Source organism: Salmo trutta, chromosome 35, assembly GCF_901001165.1.
Source record: "Salmo trutta chromosome 35, fSalTru1.1, whole genome shotgun sequence".
Classification (NCBI taxonomy): Eukaryota; Metazoa; Chordata; class Actinopteri; order Salmoniformes; family Salmonidae; genus Salmo; species Salmo trutta.
The window spans coordinates 35,111,186-35,128,999 of record NC_042991.1 but is presented as its reverse complement, the minus strand read 5'-3'; the positions used below and the strand labels follow the sequence as shown (position 1 = coordinate 35,128,999).

The 17,814-nt window shown below is 43.6% G+C and overlaps 1 protein-coding gene across 2 annotated transcripts in view; it reads left to right on the top strand.

Moving 5' to 3' along the window:
- Positions 1–249: 249 nt before the first annotated feature.
- Positions 250–17,814, top strand: part of LOC115175135 (protein farnesyltransferase subunit beta) — a 35,880-nt gene continuing 18,315 nt past the window's right edge. The window contains exons 1-9 of one of the 2 annotated variants that reach the window (XM_029734350.1): positions 250–486; positions 1,734–1,798; positions 2,595–2,624; positions 9,016–9,088; positions 9,243–9,334; positions 12,555–12,701; positions 13,418–13,501; positions 16,160–16,246; positions 16,988–17,117. In XM_029734350.1, coding sequence (XP_029590210.1) covers positions 388–486; positions 1,734–1,798; positions 2,595–2,624; positions 9,016–9,088; positions 9,243–9,334; positions 12,555–12,701; positions 13,418–13,501; positions 16,160–16,246; positions 16,988–17,117 — 807 coding nt within the window. In that variant the 5' untranslated portion in view covers positions 250–387. The remainder of the gene's footprint in view (positions 487–1,733; positions 1,799–2,594; positions 2,625–9,015; positions 9,089–9,242; positions 9,335–12,554; positions 12,702–13,417; positions 13,502–16,159; positions 16,247–16,987; positions 17,118–17,814) is intronic. The other variant, XM_029734351.1, reaches the window with a different exon arrangement.

The following is a 17,814-nucleotide window of genomic DNA, read 5'->3' as shown; positions in this document are numbered from 1 at the left end:
TTGCTTATAGCGGAAAACAGCTCATTGAGTTCGGTCTTAGTGCCAGCCTATAATTGCGGATAATACATGTTTTTTTATGATGTGTCAACTAGTAATCAAGTGACAGTTTTATTACATTTCTAATTAAATCAGGTTTGGATTGAGTTTTAAAAAAAATGATGCATGCATTTTAGGATTCACTACAACGCACTATTATGACAGCAAACGAGGATTTCAATTGTTCCATCCGACTTGCTGTATTCCTTAGGAAACCCCGCCTATTTTACAGGAAGTAACTGTCAAACTGGCCGTGCTCACTGACTCTGCTATATCTGTTGAACATCAGAGAAAAGTAGCTAGATAGGGGAAATAACGGTACACTTTTCAACAAACTCACATAAAACAATAATGGAAAGTGTATCCGCGCCGTTACGGTGTTTCGGCGAATATCACGCCGCGGAGAAGTACACGGATGACGGAGTGGAGACGGTGACTTCGGTAGAACAGGTAAATTAAGCCAGTTGACGGCCGGATTAGCCCCGTTAGCTGCCATGGCTAACAAACATTGCTGTCTAGCTACGCTGGAGGCAAGAAGTGATGATTTGCGTAGTCATAAACAAGTGTTATTTTTTTTATTTTTTTACGTGCTTTTAAATCAGCGGCATTTTGTTACTATGTTGAGACATGCCAAGCTAAAATGTTTATTGTATTCTACTGCCATTTACTTTATGTTCGTATTTTTAGTTTTTTTTTACTATTTCTTATTGTTGGATTGTCGAGAATGAACATGCAAGTAACCATTTCGTTGTACGATGTTTAGCATGAGTATCTCGTACATACGGCTAATAAAGCTAGCTAGCATTAGCCGCAGTTATAATGTAATTAGCTCCATGGCTAGCTGGCTAGCTAAGATTGTTAATAGAACAGGATTAGTCGATACAAGGGGAGGATTGGCAATGCAGACATCTTCTTAAATGCTATGAATACCTTTTCATTATGTCAAAAATATACATTCGTATAAATTCTAAGGAGTGTTTATCAAAATATGCACATTTTTTTTTGTTCTAGTCCAGCACTGACACGTGGGATTCAACTAATCAAGGGCTTGATGAGTTAAATCTGCAAACAGTAGTACAAAGCAGTAACAGAGCGCCTTGCCATCCCTGGTTCGTTAAAAAGCTGAGGGATTGAGCTGGAGAAATGTATTCACTCTCAAATGTATACACAGAGCTATGGATGCAAGGATTGACCATCCATGATATCAAAATAAATGATAGTTTTAACCATGTTTTGAGACTATGGTGTTTTATATTTTCTTTATTTACAAACATTAGAGTAAAACAATCGTATATTTTGGGTTCTGATGGTGTATGACAGTTGAACTAACTCACAAGGCATGTAGAAGTTATATTCTTCAAGAATCAATGGGTACATATTAATTTAGAAGTAAAAAAAATGATGTAGCGAAGACAGATAGCCCCTTTAAGTCAGGTCCTGTCAGTGCTTGCTTAGAACCAAACTGTGCACCCTCTAGGGGAAGTGAGAGAAACTGCTCCAATGTTGTCATTCTGGATAATGACAATGTTCTGTATGGTCAAGAAATGACAGCCAATTATAGTGTTTAGCTGTCGTCCATAATGTTTAAAAAAAATAAACTAGTGTGCATGCAGTCAGTTTCATTCTCATGCCTGATTTAAAGCTCTCATTTTCAGTTTTGATTTATATGTCTCACTCAAACATCTTATTTTATCCAGAGAAAAGTCGAACGCAGTATTCAAGAAGTAATCAGTGTTTACAAGCAGATACACAGCTTACCGCAGTAAGTAAATGTTCAGTCTTTGTTTTGTATGTGAGAATCTGTCATTGCTTTGAATCCTACTAGGCTATGTCCTTTACCTGAGATGTGACCACATATTAGAAGACTGAGTTGTAGTCCTCTTTTTGTGTGAACATTTTGGAATATAACGAAATACTGGGAGTAAGACAATTATCTACAGGGTTGTTAACTTGTTCAGAAGGGGGAAATGTTATCTACAGGGTTCTTACAGTTTCACCCTTCTGAAGAAACTCTAGCCAGTAGATCCGACCTGCTTGCTTACAGCTGAACTAGGGTCGGACAGACTTCCTGTGTAGATTAAGACACAGTGGAGCCGGCGTGAGATGTTTCTCTGAAAACATGCCTCAATCCAGGAATGAGAAATGCTTTGTACTCCGAGTTGTCCCATTATCCCAACTGTTACACCGAGAAGAATCAATGACTGCTAAAAAGACTAGCACTCGTTCATTCTTCTCGGTGTAACAGTTGGAATAATGGGACAACTCGGAGTACAAAGATTTTCATTCTTGGATTGATGTATGTTTTCCGAGCCATATCTCGCGCCTGTTCTGTGATGTCTTAATTTACACAGGAAGTCTGATCTGCTAAACAAACCCAAGCTCTGGAGAAGGGCGTGGTTCGGCTGCGCTTTCACGGACGGACGGACGGACGGACGCCCTGGACCATAGCTAAACATACCCTAGATCACATGTCAAACTGTTTCCACGGAGGGTTGAGTTTCTGTGGGTTTTCATTGTGTCCTTGTACTTGTTTTCTGTCCTTTTCTCTCCATTCAAAGCACCGCCGCTGTTTTCACCACCATGACCGAGTGAGTATGTCAACACATATTTAGTAGACGCTTTTATCCAAAGCGACTTACATTAGTGCGTTTTTCCTATTGGTGGCTCCAGCGAGACTCTAACCTACGACACAGGAACACGTAATATATCAGCGTTTCCGCTGCAGTCATTTAAAAAAAATATGGAACGTGAAAACGTATTTCTGTTCACTTTGAAGATGCTAGAGCAGTCCACATTTTACTCTTCCCCTGCAAACAAAATAAGTAATTAATTGACCAATCTGACAGCCCCATAGTAGAATATTTGATCTATTTATCTAGTTTGCTTGTTGTGGTGTGTTCTATGTGAGAGAGCTCTCGAGGCCCATTCAAGTTACAAGTGCCATAGGGAGAGAAACATATTTTGCATTCTGACAAGCAGTCAATACAGAACAATTCTTGCAATAACAGTTTTAATGGCCTTTGTTAAAAGGAGGGGGTTCCCAGCTTTCCATTACTACTTTATTTTTATCAACTCATAAATATATGTGAACTGCACCATTTCAAACCTGGACTTTTTAGCAGCGGAATAGCTAAGCACGTTACCGCTCAGCAATTCAATTAGCTGTGACCGTATAGGGGAGAGTGGGGCTAAATGTAACACGGATCAAATCAAATCTTAGTTGTGAAATGCATCGAATTACAACAGGTGTAGACTTCACCGTAAAATGCTAAGTTACAAGCTTTTTCCCAACAATGCAGAGTTTAAAAGTAAAAAAAATTGGCTATATTTTCTTTTATGGAAATATTAACACCATAAAATAAGAAGGCTATGTACAAGGATTACCGGTACCGAGTCAATGTGCAGGTGTACGAGATAGTTGAGGTAATATGTACATGTAGGTAGGGGTAAAGTGACTAGGCAATGAGGATAGATAATAAACGGGTCAACCTAAATAGTCCGGGGGGCTATTTGATTATCTGTTCGGCAGTCTTTGTAGGGCAGCTTGGGGTAAAATGCCACCCTACCTCAAATTTTGAGTGAGTGACTTAAAAAATAGTGATGAGACAGATGAGGTGTTTAGTTAAACAAGAGTTGTGGCAACCAGGAAGGTGTTTTTGGTGGGGGGGATTGTGACATGAGTTATTTCTGTGAGAAGTACAGGCACAGGGGTTTGTTACCCTAACAGGTACATTATATTCACAGTGTTTATGCATGTTTTTTTGGGGACATACAATTCATCAATAGGATGCTAACTAGTTAAAAGTTTCGCTATGCAGAAGTTACGTCATTTCCTGGTTGCTAAAATTCGTAATAATTCGCCTAATTTCAGTTTGTGACAACAAGTAAGTATATTGTAGAGAATCATTGTACCTTCTAAACCGCTGGGAGCTGGGCTCCCGAGTGGCGCAGTGGTCTAAGACACTGCAGTACCTGGTTCGAATCCAGGCTGCATCACATCCGGCCGTGATTGGGAGTCCCATAGGGCGGCGCACAATTGGTCCAGCGTCGTCCGGGTTTGGCCGGGGTAGACAAGAATTTGTTCTTACCTGACTTGACTAATTAAATAAATGTGGGAAAAAAAGAAAAAAAAAACACGCAAAAAATAAACACAAGAACAGTAACCATAGAAATAACATGCATAGAACAGACTTGCTTTCAGACTTGCTTTCAGACTTGCTTTCTTTTGCTCTCTTTTTTATACTTTCATTAGTGTTTTTCAAAACAATACAGCAAAAACAGTAAATATTAACAACAGAAACAGTGAAACCAAAGAATAAATAAATATTTCCCAGTTACTTTTAAATACAGGTTATTAAGGCATATTATTTCAAGCTCTTAGACTTTGCTTTCAATGAGTGACAGATCTATAACTCACATTTCTATGTGAATTTGGTTGGGTTGCTCAAAACGTTACATATTGCACCTTTAAAAGGTCACATTTGAGATCCAACTAAATAATTAGTGCAATTGCGTAAATGCAGATAGGCCTATGCTTCAGCCTATTTATTTATAGCCACTATGCTGCATCAGTTGGGCAACAGGTGATAATGCTTACTGCTAATAGCATACCTGGATATATGGACCATGCAATAAGATATATGCATGGGCCAATATGCAAAATGAATTGTAACAAATAATTTACCAATATGTTTGGCTAATTTTTGAAAGTGTGAAGTTATATTTTTAGATGGTGTCAGCATCATTTTATTTTTATTCATTTTGGAGTAGAATGTCCTTTTTTAAAAAAGTAATTAGAACTGAGCTTCTCAGTCCTTCTACATAAAAATGATCAGGGTGTGGGGACCCCCTCCCCCCCTCTTTCGCATGTGTTCCCGGAAGTGTCACGGTGCTGTGCCTCTGGGTTTAATAACTCTTCGGTGTAGTCGATGAGGGCAGAGAAACAAAGCTGAATTGAATTGATGACTTCTAATCAAGGCCTAATTCTGATTTGCCTGTGAAGTTATTATCCATCCAAGTCCAATCTTGCATTCAAGGTTGAAATGCCAACATGCTCTCTTTCAAAGGCTGCTGGTCATTTCCATGTAAAAGGACCCATGAGCACCAACATGAGAAGTTCATAGGAGCATGTCAAATGAAAGCTGAGAGTCTATATTTTTGGGAAATGAAGGCATATAAAATATGTTTTAACCATTTTTCCATTGTAAAAATTAGGCATAAGTAATGGCTTTGATTTCTGGTCAAACACTTACCAAAAAAAGCACACGGTGATGAGCTTGATGCTCCTTTCCAATAAATTTCGAGGGTCTTATTCTGGTGACATGACGATCGATGCTTGGCTGTTGTTTTGACAAATAAAAATTCTCACTTTCCTGTCCATAATAATGTCATCATGTAGGCTTTACCCACACTGTATCTGAGAGCTGTTGGATAGAGCGCAAGTGCCAAGACATTCGCTATGTAACGCAACATTTCTTGTGACAAAACCATCAGTAAAGTTAAATGCGATGGAAACCCATTTAACTTGTATCTTTTTTTTAAAAATTCAGTACATGGAAATATAACCACAAGTTATTTTTATGTACACTATAACATCACAGCCTTTTTATCTGCAACAAGTACATTTGATGGAAACCTCTCTGATGGGGAAAATGCGCATATTAAATGTAAATGTTATGGAGATTTTTGAATATTCACATGAAAATCTGTCTCCAATTGAATGTAAATTTAGCTAGTGTGATGAATAATACCCATATATGCAAATGATGATATGGCATGTTTCTGTGTACATCACCATGGATACCATGAAGAGATTAACATTCATATCCATAATTATTCATTTCTGTCTAGTAATGGTCAGGGACCCATGATGTACACTGAACTAAAAATATCAACACAACACGTAAAGGCTTGATCCTATGTTTAATGAAATAAGAGTCCAGACATTTCCCATACACAAACAAAGCTTATTTCTCCCCCCAAAATTGCCCAAATTTTGAGCATTTCTCTTTTGCCAAGACACTTGTGGTATATCAATAAGCTGATTTTAAACAGCATGATCATTACACAGGTGCACCTTGTGCTGGGGACAATAAAAGGCCACTCTAAAATGTGCAGTTTTGTCATACAACACAATGCCACAGATAAATAAAAATATATTTGTCACATGCGCCGACTACAACAGGTGTAGACCTTACTGTGAAATGCTTACTTACAAGCCCTTAACGAACAATGCAGTTAAGTAAATAGTTAAAATATTTACTAAATAAACTAAAGTTAAAAAAAATTATAATTGACAAGTAACACAAGAAAATGACATAACAATAACCAGGCTATGTACAGAGTCAATGTGCGGGAGTGTACAGGTTAGTCAAGGTAATTTGTAAAGTGACTATGCATAGATAATAAACAGTGAGTAGCAGCAGTGTAAAAACAAAGCACTTGGCATGCTGACTGCAGGAATGTGAACCAGAGCTATTGCCAGATAATTAAATGTTCATTTCTCTACCATAAGCCGTCTCAACGTCGTTTTAGAGAATTTGGCAGTACGTCCAACTGGCCTCAAAACCGCAGACCACGTGTATGGCGTCGTATGGGTGAGCAGTTTGCTGACGTCAACATTGAACGGAGCACCCCATGGTGGCGGTGGGGTTATGTTATGGGCAGGCATAAACTATGGACAACGAACACAATTGCATTTTATCGATGGCGACTTGAGATACCGTGACGAGATCCTGAGGCCCATTGTCGTGCCATTCATCTACCGCCATCACCTCATGTTTCAGCATGATAATGCACGGCCCCATGTCACAAGGATCTGTACACAATTCCTGGAAGCTGAAAATATCCCAGTTCTTCCATGGCCTACATACTCACCAGACATGTCACCCGTTGAGCATGTTTGGGATGCTCTGGATCGATGTGTACGACAGCGTGTTCCAGTTCCCACCAATATCCAGCAACTTCGCACAGCTATTGAAGAGGAGTTGGACAACATTCCACAAGGCCACAATCAACAGCCTGATCAACTCTGTGTTGATGGTGGTCACACCAGATACTGACTGGTTGTCTGATCCACGCATCTACTGTTTTTTTTGTTTTTGAAGGTCTCTGTGACCTGCAGATGCATATCTGTATTCCCAGTCATATGAAATCCATAGATTAGGGCCTAATTCATTCATTTCAATTGACTGATTTTCATATAGGAACTGAAATTAAATTTAAATCTTTTCAAGTTGTTGCATTTATTTTTGTTCTTTATAATTCAGTTACTGTAATTCTGTTACCAGGTGTAAATCCACTTCACTTACAGTAGTTCAAAATCCCAAATAGATTTTTTTTTTCAATCTCAAGGGTTTATGTTATTAGCTGACACCCCATTTCATTCTGCAGACATTTTGAAATCTTAATTCGGAGCAGATATTTAAGTTTTAGAAAAACCTGGTTGCATAAAAACCTGAGGGATGATTTTACTGTAATTCCGGTACCAAACTTTGTATCTGCGCAGTTCTTCCATTAAAATGTGTTTTTGTAAATTGTTAAAAGTAGTCTTTGTGCATGGAGTTGTATGGTTTAAACTTTGAAGTCAATGTCCATTATTGTGGAATTGCCCTGCTATGAAACAACTGTAATGCTTGAGTACTTCAGTAGTGTGTGTGTGTGTGTGTGTGTGTGAGAGATTACTGTCGTGTCGTGGTTTTATAATTGTACAGTGACCCTGTGATAATGAAATGCCAGCTGATCTGTGACTAATCCTCAGTACTGAATGGTACTCTCGCTTATCCCCTCTCTCTTATCCTCTCTTCGTCTCTCTTCCCCTTCTCTCCCCCCCCCCCCCCCCCCCCCCACTGGGAGAGGACGAGGAGTGTCAGGGGTGTGATGTCACACACACACACACACTCTTTCTCACAAACAAACACACACACCACAGTCTAAAGCAGGGGAATGGATGTGAGATTGTCACTGTTGGCACCTGCAGATCAACAGAGCTGAGCGTTAGTAATTGGGAGAGAGGAAAGAGCTTCATTTCCTTTTGGAAGTCGGTTGAGAAATCACTCTTAAGACGTATTGTAGTTTAAAAAAATGCAAACTGTATTCATAATGTGTGTTTTGATGTTGTTTTAGGTACCTCAACTTATTTAGCTTGCTCTGTGTGTAGGCTGTGTTATGCTGTGTCCTATATTACAATGTGTGCTACCTCGGTTTATGTAACCTAACTATGTTAAGCTAGCGTTAGCAACCGCAATGTAGCCTGGTCCCAGATCTGTTTATACTCTAGCCTACTCCATTGCTCATTGTCATGGCAATGAGTGACAGAGAGTTGGCATGATAGCACAAACACACGGGTACTCTGGCTAAACCATGTTGTGGGTAGGCTACATGTATAGATTATTTCTCCTCTATTGTTTTCTCCACTCTATCTGGTCTTTATGCATCTTCACTATCGTATCGACAAGCGTTACAACATGCACACTTATAGATTTACACTCTTACGTTTCTCCTCAGGCCCACTGGGCTAGCGTTACTGGGCTAGCGTTACTGGGCTAGCGTTACTAGGCTATTGATCTTCAGTGTGTTGCCCACTAGGCTAGCGTTACTAGGCTATTGATTCTCAGTGTGTTGTCTCCTCAGGCCCACTAGGCTAGCGTTACTGGGCTATTGATCTTCAGTGTGTTGCCCACTAGGCTAGCGTTACTAGGCTATTGATTCTCAGTGTGTTGTCTCCTCAGGCCCACTAGGCTAGCGTTACTGGGCTATTGATCTTCAGTGTGTTGCCCACTAGGCTAGCGTTACTAGGCTATTGATTCTCAGTGTGTTGTCTCCTCAGGCCCACTAGGCTAGCGTTACTGGGCTATTGATTCTCAGTGTGTTGTCTCCTCAGGCCCACTAGGCTAGCGTTACTGGGCTATTGATCTTCAGTGTGTTGCCCACTAGGCTAGCGTTACTAGGCTATTAATCTTCAGTGTGTTGTCTCCTCAGGCCCACTCTATTGAGGGACCAGCACTACCAGTACCTGAAGAAAGGATTGCGTCATCTCTCCGATGCTTATGAGGTAGGCCTATGTACTGCGTGATTAGTATTTCCCACAAAGCACAGAGTGACGATAGAAGCTAACCCCTCCATTAATCCTCACTGGCCCGTGCAGCTGACGCCTAGTTTAGTCCCACTACTCTAAAATGGCTGCCTGTATTCCCTATCCTTACTAGTGCCTGGACGCCAGCAGGCCTTGGCTGTGCTACTGGATTCTACACAGTCTGGAGCTGCTGGAGGAACCTGTGCCCACCGCCATCGCCTCAGAGTAAGTACAGCAACTGTACCGCTACACTAGAGGTAGGCAACCCCTGATCCTGGAGTCACTTCATGTTTTTGATTCAACCGACCTGGAAGACCAGAGATGTGTTGGAATACCCATACTAACATACTGTATACGACGTACATAATGAGTGTATATGTACTATTAGTTTGTTTTTGTATACTGTATAAACGAACGGTATCCTTTCAGTGTGCTAGGCGCTTCACCTGTCTACCCGGAAGTAGATGCTGTTGCTGTGCAACGTCTTGCTAGCTCGTTAGCGTAACAAATGACTAGCTAGACATCTTACGACTTCATTAACAATGTCCATTGAGAAGACACAACGACTATATACCACTTAGCTAAGAATGACGGGAATAATCATGTCAATAAACGTTGGCTAGTTAGTTAGCATATAGGTAATAATATACTGCTAAGTTCATGTATTAGTAGCCTACTAACGTCAGGTAGATAGCTAACATACAAGCAACTGCTGTAATGATATGCGGTTCATAATGACTTTTATTTGAAAAGTCATTACTTTATTACATCTATAAAATGTTCTTAACATTTGTCATAATTAGTTAAAGCGATGGATTTGTATCTCGTTGTACTTCGGCTTCATATTCCCCCCCCCCCCCCCCCCCCCCCGTTTTTCTTCAAATCTGAAAACTATGTAAAACCACGCCCATTTCCTGAAGAATTGCATTATGGGCCCCAAAATAATGGAAATAGTGTCCTCTGCTTGTATACTTCGTATTTTGGTCAATATAGTACGGCATACAAACTATATCCATACTATGACCAATAAGCATACTATATACTCAATTTATGTCACAAATAATAAGGTTAGTGAGGTTAGTATGAGTTTTCAAACACAGCTCAGCTGTGTTGAATTTAGACAATCACTGAACTGATCAATTAGCTCAGTTGGTCAGGTGTGGTGCCTAATTGGAACAAAATCCTGCAGTACCTGCGGCGCCTCCAGGAACAAGGTCGCACACCCACTACGCTACACTAACATGACGCACGTACCCACGCTACCCTAACTAAATGCAAGTGGACAAATGATGGCTGGTTAGAGCTGCTGCCCAACCATAATACCAACCTACTGGTCATCACTGTCTAGCTACTGTGGGTGCGTGCAGCCTGCTCTGTACCCTGATGCTGGCCAAACACCCTCTCAACCTACAGGCCTTAGAATGCGTTTTATTCTATTCTCGTCAACCCTCTGGCGCCCGCCTCATTACTGTAATACCAAGCCAACCCTCTGGTGCCCGTCTCTCTCAGTACTGTAATACCAAGCCAACCCTCTGATGCCCGTCTCATTACTGTAATACCAAGCAACCCTTGGATGCCCGTCTCTCTCTCTCTCTCTCTCAGTACTGTAATACCAAGCCAACCCTCTGTCCGTCTCTCTCTTTGTACTGTAATACCAAGCCAACCCTCTGATGTCCGTCTCAGTACTGTAATACCAAGCCAACCCTCTGATGTCCGTCTCAGTACTGTAATACCAAGCCAACCCTCTGATGCCTGTCTCAGTACTGTAATACCAAGCCAACCCTCTGATGTCCGTCTCAGTACTGTAATACCAAGCCAACCCTCTGATGCCTGTCTCAGTACTGTAATACCAAGCCAACCCTCTGATGCCCGTCTCAGTACTGTAATACCAAGCCAACCCTCTGATGCCCGTCTCAGTACTGTAATACCAAGCCAACCCTCTGTCCGTCTCTCTCTCAGTACTGTAATACCAAGCCAACCCTCTGTCCGTCTCTCTCTCAGTACTGTAATACCAAGCCAACCCTCTGTCCATCTCTCTCTCAGTACTGTAATACCAAGCCAACCCTCGGATGCCCGTCTCAGTACTGTAATAACAAGCCAACCCTCGGATGTCCGTCTCAAGTACTGTAATACCAAGCCAACCCTCGGATGTCCGTCTCTCTCTTTGTACTGTAATACCAAGCCAACCCTCTGTCCATCTCTCTCTTTGTACTGTAATACCAAGCCAACCCTCTGTCCATCTCTCTCTCAGTACTGTAATACCAAGCCAACCCTCTGTCCATCTCTCTCTCAGTACTGTAATACCAAGCCAACCCTCTGTCCATCTCTCTCTCAGTACTGTAATACCAAGCCAACCCTCTGTCCATCTCTCTCTCAGTACTGTAATACCAAGCCAACCCTCTGTCCATCTCTCTCTCAGTACTGTAATACCAAGCCAACCCTCTGTCCGTCTCTCTCTCAGTACTGTAATACCAAGCCAACCCTCTGTCCGTCTCTCTCGCAGTACTGTAATACCAAGCCAACCCTCTGTCCATCTCTCTCTCAGTACTGTAATACCAAGCCAACCCTCGGATGCCCGTCTCAGTACTGTAATAACAAGCCAACCCTCGGATGTCCGTCTCAAGTACTGTAATACCAAGCCAACCCTCGGATGTCCGTCTCTCTCTTTGTACTGTAATACCAAGCCAACCCTCTGTCCATCTCTCTCTCAGTACTGTAATACCAAGCCAACCCTCTGTCCATCTCTCTCTCAGTACTGTAATACCAAGCCAACCCTCTGATGCCTGTCTCAGTACTGTAATACCAAGCCAACCCTCTGATGTCCGTCTCTCTCCCAGTACTGTAATACCAAGCCAACCCTCTGATGTCCGTCTCTCTCCCAGTACTGTAATACCAAGCCAACCCTCTGATACCAGTCTCAGTACTGTAATACCAAGCCAATCCACTGCCCTGTGTCATCACGAGGCTGTGCAGTCAGCTGAGCTGCAGCCTGAGTTGGGGAGGGTAGAGAAGGCAGACTGGCAGGATAGTGTGGATTGGATACCCCCCCCCCCCCCCCCCCCCCCTTTTGCCACGTGTGCTACTGTGGCTAGAGGGGGTAGCTTCAATCTTCTCTCTGTTGTCATTGATGTGCTTTATGGTTAAGTGTCTGGGAGAAATAGTCCTACTCTAGTGGATACATTACATATAGGCCTAGTACGTGGTCATCAATGATGGGCTTATCATGAAGTACATATGCCTACCTCATAAACATCAGATTGTTTTTAGGCCGTCTGGGTCCCTACCAGGCTCATGATTGGTGAAAGAGAGCAACTTTGAGATGGCTCAGTTTTGCCTTTTCAGTTTTCAATATAAACGGTAGTTTAGCATTTAGTGTGTTACCCCTGGCGATGTGATCTGCTTTACACTATGTGTGTAACTCACGTTGCCCTCTCTGCCCGTCCAGTGTGTGTAAGTTCCTGGCGCGGTGTCAGAGTCCTACTGGGGGTTTTGCTGGAGGTCCATGTCAAGCTGCCCACCTGGCTCCCACCTACGCTGCTGTCAACGCACTCTGTATCATCGGCACCCAGGAAGCATACAACATTATCGACAGGTACAGTCACTACAACATTATCGACAGGTACAGTCACTACAACATTATCGACAGGTACAGTCACCTCTGTTACTACAACATCGAAAGAAAGAAATCACACAAAACAAACAATTCTCTGGTGCCTCCTTCGAGTGGCGCAGTGCTAGAGGCGTCACTACAGACCGTTTACTTCAAACAATTTGTCTCTTGTGTCTGCCAAACGAACATTGTGACGACTGAGCGTGACACAGGTGTTGCCGTAGCAGCAGGTGAAATGTTTTATAGTAACTCATCTTCCCTCCTTACCCCCTCTTCCCTCCTTACTCCCTCTTCCCTCCTTACCCCCTCTTCCCTCCTTACCCCCTCTTCCCTCCTTACCCCCTCTTCCCTCCTTACCCCCTCTCCCCTCCTTACCCCCTCTCCCCTCCTTACCCCCTCTCCCCTCCTTGCCCCCTCTCCCCTCCTTGCCCCCTCTCCCCTCCTTGCCCCCTCTCCCCTCCTTGCCCCCTCTCCCCTCCTTGCCCCCTCTCCCCTCCTTGCCCCCTCTCCCCTCCTTGCCCCCTCTCCCCTCCTTGCCCCCTCTCCCCTCCTTGCCCCCTCTCCCCTCCTTGCTCCCTCTCCCCTCCTTGCCCCCTCTCCCCTCCTTGCTCCCTCTCCCCTCCTTGCTCCCTCTCCCCTCCTTGCTCCCTCTTCCCTCCTTGCCCCCTCTCCCCTCCTTGCCCCCTCTCCCCTCTCAGGGAGAAGCTGCTCTCCTTCCTGTTGTCGGTGAAGCAGCCAGATGGGTCCTTTGTGATGCACATAGGAGGAGAGGTGGACGTCAGGTGAGAGACAAAGTTGAGCAGCCTTCCATCGCCATGGTTTCACTGTTAGTGGAGCAGACCATCACTATGTAGTAACAATGTTTCTCTCTTTCTCTCGCTCTCTCTTTCAAATCAAATTTTATTAGTCACATGCGTCGAATAAAATGAAATGCTTACTTTCTCGCTCTCGCGCTCTCTACCTCTCTGTTCTAGGAGTACGTACTGTGTATTAAGGACTACCTCTCTCTGTTCTAGGAGTACGTACTGTGTATTAAGGACTACCTCTCTCTGTTGTAGGAGTACGTACTGTGTATTAAGGACTACCTCTCTCTGTTGTAGGAGTACGTACTGTGTATTAAGGACTACCTCTCTCTGTTGTAGGAGTACGTACTGTGTATTAAGGACTACCTCTCTCTGTTGTAGGAGTACGTACTGTGTATTAAGGACTACCTCTCTCTGTTGTAGGAGTACGTACTGTGTATTAAGCCCTCTCTCTCTGTTGTAGGAGTACGTACTGTGTATTAAGCCCTCTCTCTGTTGTAGGAGTACGTACTGTGTATTAAGCCCTCTCTCTCTGTTGTAGGAGTACGTACTGTGTATTAAGCTCTCTCTCTCTGTTGTAGGAGTACGTACTGTGTATTAAGCTCTCTCTCTCTGTTGTAGGAGTACGTACTGTGTATTAAGCCCTCTGTGTGTTGTAGGAGTACGTACTGTGTATTAAGCTCTCTCTCTCTGTTGTAGGAGTACGTACTGTGTATTAAGCTCTACCTCTCTCTGTGGTGTAGGAGTACGTACTGTGTATTAAGCCCTCTGTGTGTTGTAGGAGTACGTACTGTGTATTAAGCTCTACCTCTCTCTGTGGTGTAGGAGTACGTACTGTGTATTAAGCTCTCTCTCTCTCTGTGTGGTGTAGGAGTACGTACTGTGTATTAAGCCCTCTCTCTCTCTGTGGTGTAGGAGTACGTACTGTGTATTAAGCTCTCTCTCTCTCTCTGTGTGTTGTAGGAGTACGTACTGTGTATTAAGCTCTACCTCTCTCTGTGTGTTGTAGGAGTACGTACTGTGTATCAAGCCCTACCTCTCTCTCTGTGTGTTGTAGGAGTACGTACTGTGTATTAAGCTCTCTCTCTCTCTGTGTTGTAGGAGTACGTACTGTGTATTAAGCTCTCTCTCTGTGTTGTAGGAGTACGTACTGTGTATTAAGCCCTACCTCTCTCTCTGTGTGTTGTAGGAGTACGTACTGTGTATTAAGCTCTCTCTCTCTCTCTGTGTTGTAGGAGTACGTACTGTGTATTAAGCTCTACCTCTATCTGTGTTGTAGGAGTACGTACTGTGTATTAAGCTCTCTCTATCTGTGTGTTGTAGGAGTACGTACTGTGTATTAAGCTCTCTCTCTCTGTGGTGTAGGAGTACGTACTGTGTATTAAGCCCTACCTCTGTGTGTTGTAGGAGTACGTACTGTGTATTAAGCCCTACCTCTGTGTGTTGTAGGAGTACGTACTGTGTATTAAGCTCTCTCTCTGTCTGTGTGTTGTAGGAGTACGTACTGTGTATTAAGCCCTACCTCTCTCTGTGTGTTGTAGGAGTACGTACTGTGTATTAAGCCCTACCTCTGTGTGTTGTAGGAGTACGTACTGTGTATTAAGGACAACCTCTCTCTGTGTGTTGTAGGAGTACGTACTGTGTATTAAGCTCTCTCTCTCTCTGTGTGTTGTAGGAGTACGTACTGTGTATTAAGCTCTCTCTCTCTGTGTGGTGTAGGAGTACGTACTGTGTATTAAGCTCTCTCTCTCTGTGTGGTGTAGGAGTACGTACTGTGTATTAAGCTCTCTGTGTGTTGTAGGAGTACGTACTGTGTATTAAGCTCTCTCTCTCTGTGTGGTGTAGGAGTACGTACTGTGTATTAAGCTCTCTGTGTGTTGTAGGAGTACGTACTGTGTATTAAGCTCTCTCTCTCTGTGTGGTGTAGGAGTACGTACTGTGTATTAAGCTCTCTCTCTCTCTGTGTGTTGTAGGAGTACGTACTGTGTATTAAGCTCTCTCCCTCTGTGTGTTGTAGGAGTACGTACTGTGTATTAAGCTCTCTCTCTCTCTGTGTTGTAGGAGTACGTACTGTGTATTAAGCTCTCTCTCTCTGTGTGTTGTAGGAGTACGTACTGTGTATTAAGCTCTCTCTCTCTCTGTGTTGTAGGAGTACGTACTGTGTATTAAGCTCTCTCTCTCTGTGTGTTGTAGGAGTACGTACTGTGTATTAAGCCCTACCTCTCTCTGTGTGTTGTAGGAGTACGTACTGTGTATTAAGCTCTCTCTCTCTCTGTGTTGTAGGAGTACGTACTGTGTATTAAGCCCTACCTCTCTCTGTTGTAGGAGTACGTACTGTGTATTAAGCCCTACCTCTCCCTCTGTGTTGTAGGAGTACGTACTGTGTATTAAGCCCTACCTCTCCCTCTGTGTTGTAGGAGTACGTACTGTGTATTAAGCCCTACCTCTCCCTCTGTGTTGTAGGAGTACGTACTGTGTATTAAGCTCTCTCTCTCTGTGTGGTGTAGGAGTACGTACTGTGTATTAAGCCCTCTCTCTGTGTGTTGTAGGAGTACGTACTGTGTATTAAGCTCTCTCTCTCTGTGTTGTAGGAGTACGTACTGTGTATTAAGCCCTACCTCTCCCTCTGTGTTGTAGGAGTACGTACTGTGCTGCATCAGTGGCGTCTCTCACCAACATCATGACACCCACACTGTTCCAGGACACGCCCACATGGATTGTCAGGTACTGTAGTATAGAGCTCAGCCAGACCACTTATGTCTGTCTATCTAACTGGCTGGTGTTCCTTTTTATAATAAACATTACAGTTATATCATAAGAATAGTACGGTCATACTGTGATTTAACTGGACTATAATAATTACCAGGGTTTGGTCCCCTATACTTTATAAAAATAACTTCTTAGTGATCATGTGTTTACACAGTTCTATAGAAAGACAGTGAAGGCCTACCATGATGTCTCCTTCCTGTCTTCCTCATGTCTACTCACTGTCTGCTACCATGACGTCTTCCTCATGTCTACTCACTGTCTGCTACCATGACGTCTTCCTCATGTCTACTCACTGTCTGCTACCATGACGTCTTCCTCATGTCTACTCACTGTCTGCTACCATGACGTCTTCCTCATGTCTACTCACTGTCTGCTACCATGACGTCTTCCTCATGTCTACTCACTGTCTGCTACCATGATGTCTTCCTCATGTCTACTCACTGTCTGCTACCATGACGTCTTCCTCATGTCTACTCACTGTCTGCTACCATGACGTCTTCCTCATGTCTACTCACTGTCTGCTACCATGACGTCTTCCTCATGTCTACTCGCTGTCAGCTACCATGTTGTCCTCATGTCTACTCACTGTCAGCTACCATGTTGTCCTCATGTCTACTCACTGTCAGCTACCATGTTGTCTTCCTCATGTCTACTCACTGTCAGCTACCATGATGTCTCCTTCCTGTCTTCCTCCAGCTGTCAGAACTGGGAGGGGGGTCTAGGGGGCGTCCCGGGGCTGGAGGCCCATGGAGGGTACACCTTCTGTGGGATGGCTGCCATGGTCATCCTGGGGAAGGAGCACATGCTGGATCTCAAGTCTCTGCTGGTGAGTCACCATCATCAGTTACACGTCTTGTTTCCTTTGGTTCCGATTTTGTGTTATGGACTATAACGTTTTATAAAGATAGTTATTCATCATTTGGAACAGGGATGCTTTGAGCCAAGCACTGCTTCCAGTTCTATCCAGACCTCAAGTCTCCACCACTCCTCTTTTCTGAACTAAGTCAACCATTTAGCTACAGCACTGCTTTCACTTCTATCCAGGACTCCACTCACACGTCCAATGTCACTGTGTCCTCTCTGCAGAGGTATCCCATGTCACTACTTCCCCTGAGAACCCATTTTCTTCATCAGCATTTGACTGAAGTGATCGTGTGTATATAGAGGATGCGCAGAGGCCGGTCGGTCAAAAGTAGTACACTATATATAGGGAAGAGGGTGCCATTTTGGACTCCGTCAGGTCTGTAAAGAGACACCATGGGCTGACGTGTAGATCAATCCCCCAAAACTACCAGAACAGTAGGAACCCCCAAGCACCGCTCTCTCCACCAGTCGGCACCGCTCTCTCTCTCTCTCTCTCTCTCTCTCTCTCTCTCTCTCTCTCTCTCTCTCTCTCCCACCAGTCGCACCCGCTTCTCCTCTCATCTCTCTCCTCCTCTCTCTCCTCTCTCCCTCTTCTGCTCTCCTCTCTCTATCGCATCTCTCCTCTCTCTCCTCTCTCTCCACCCGTCGGCACCCCCGCT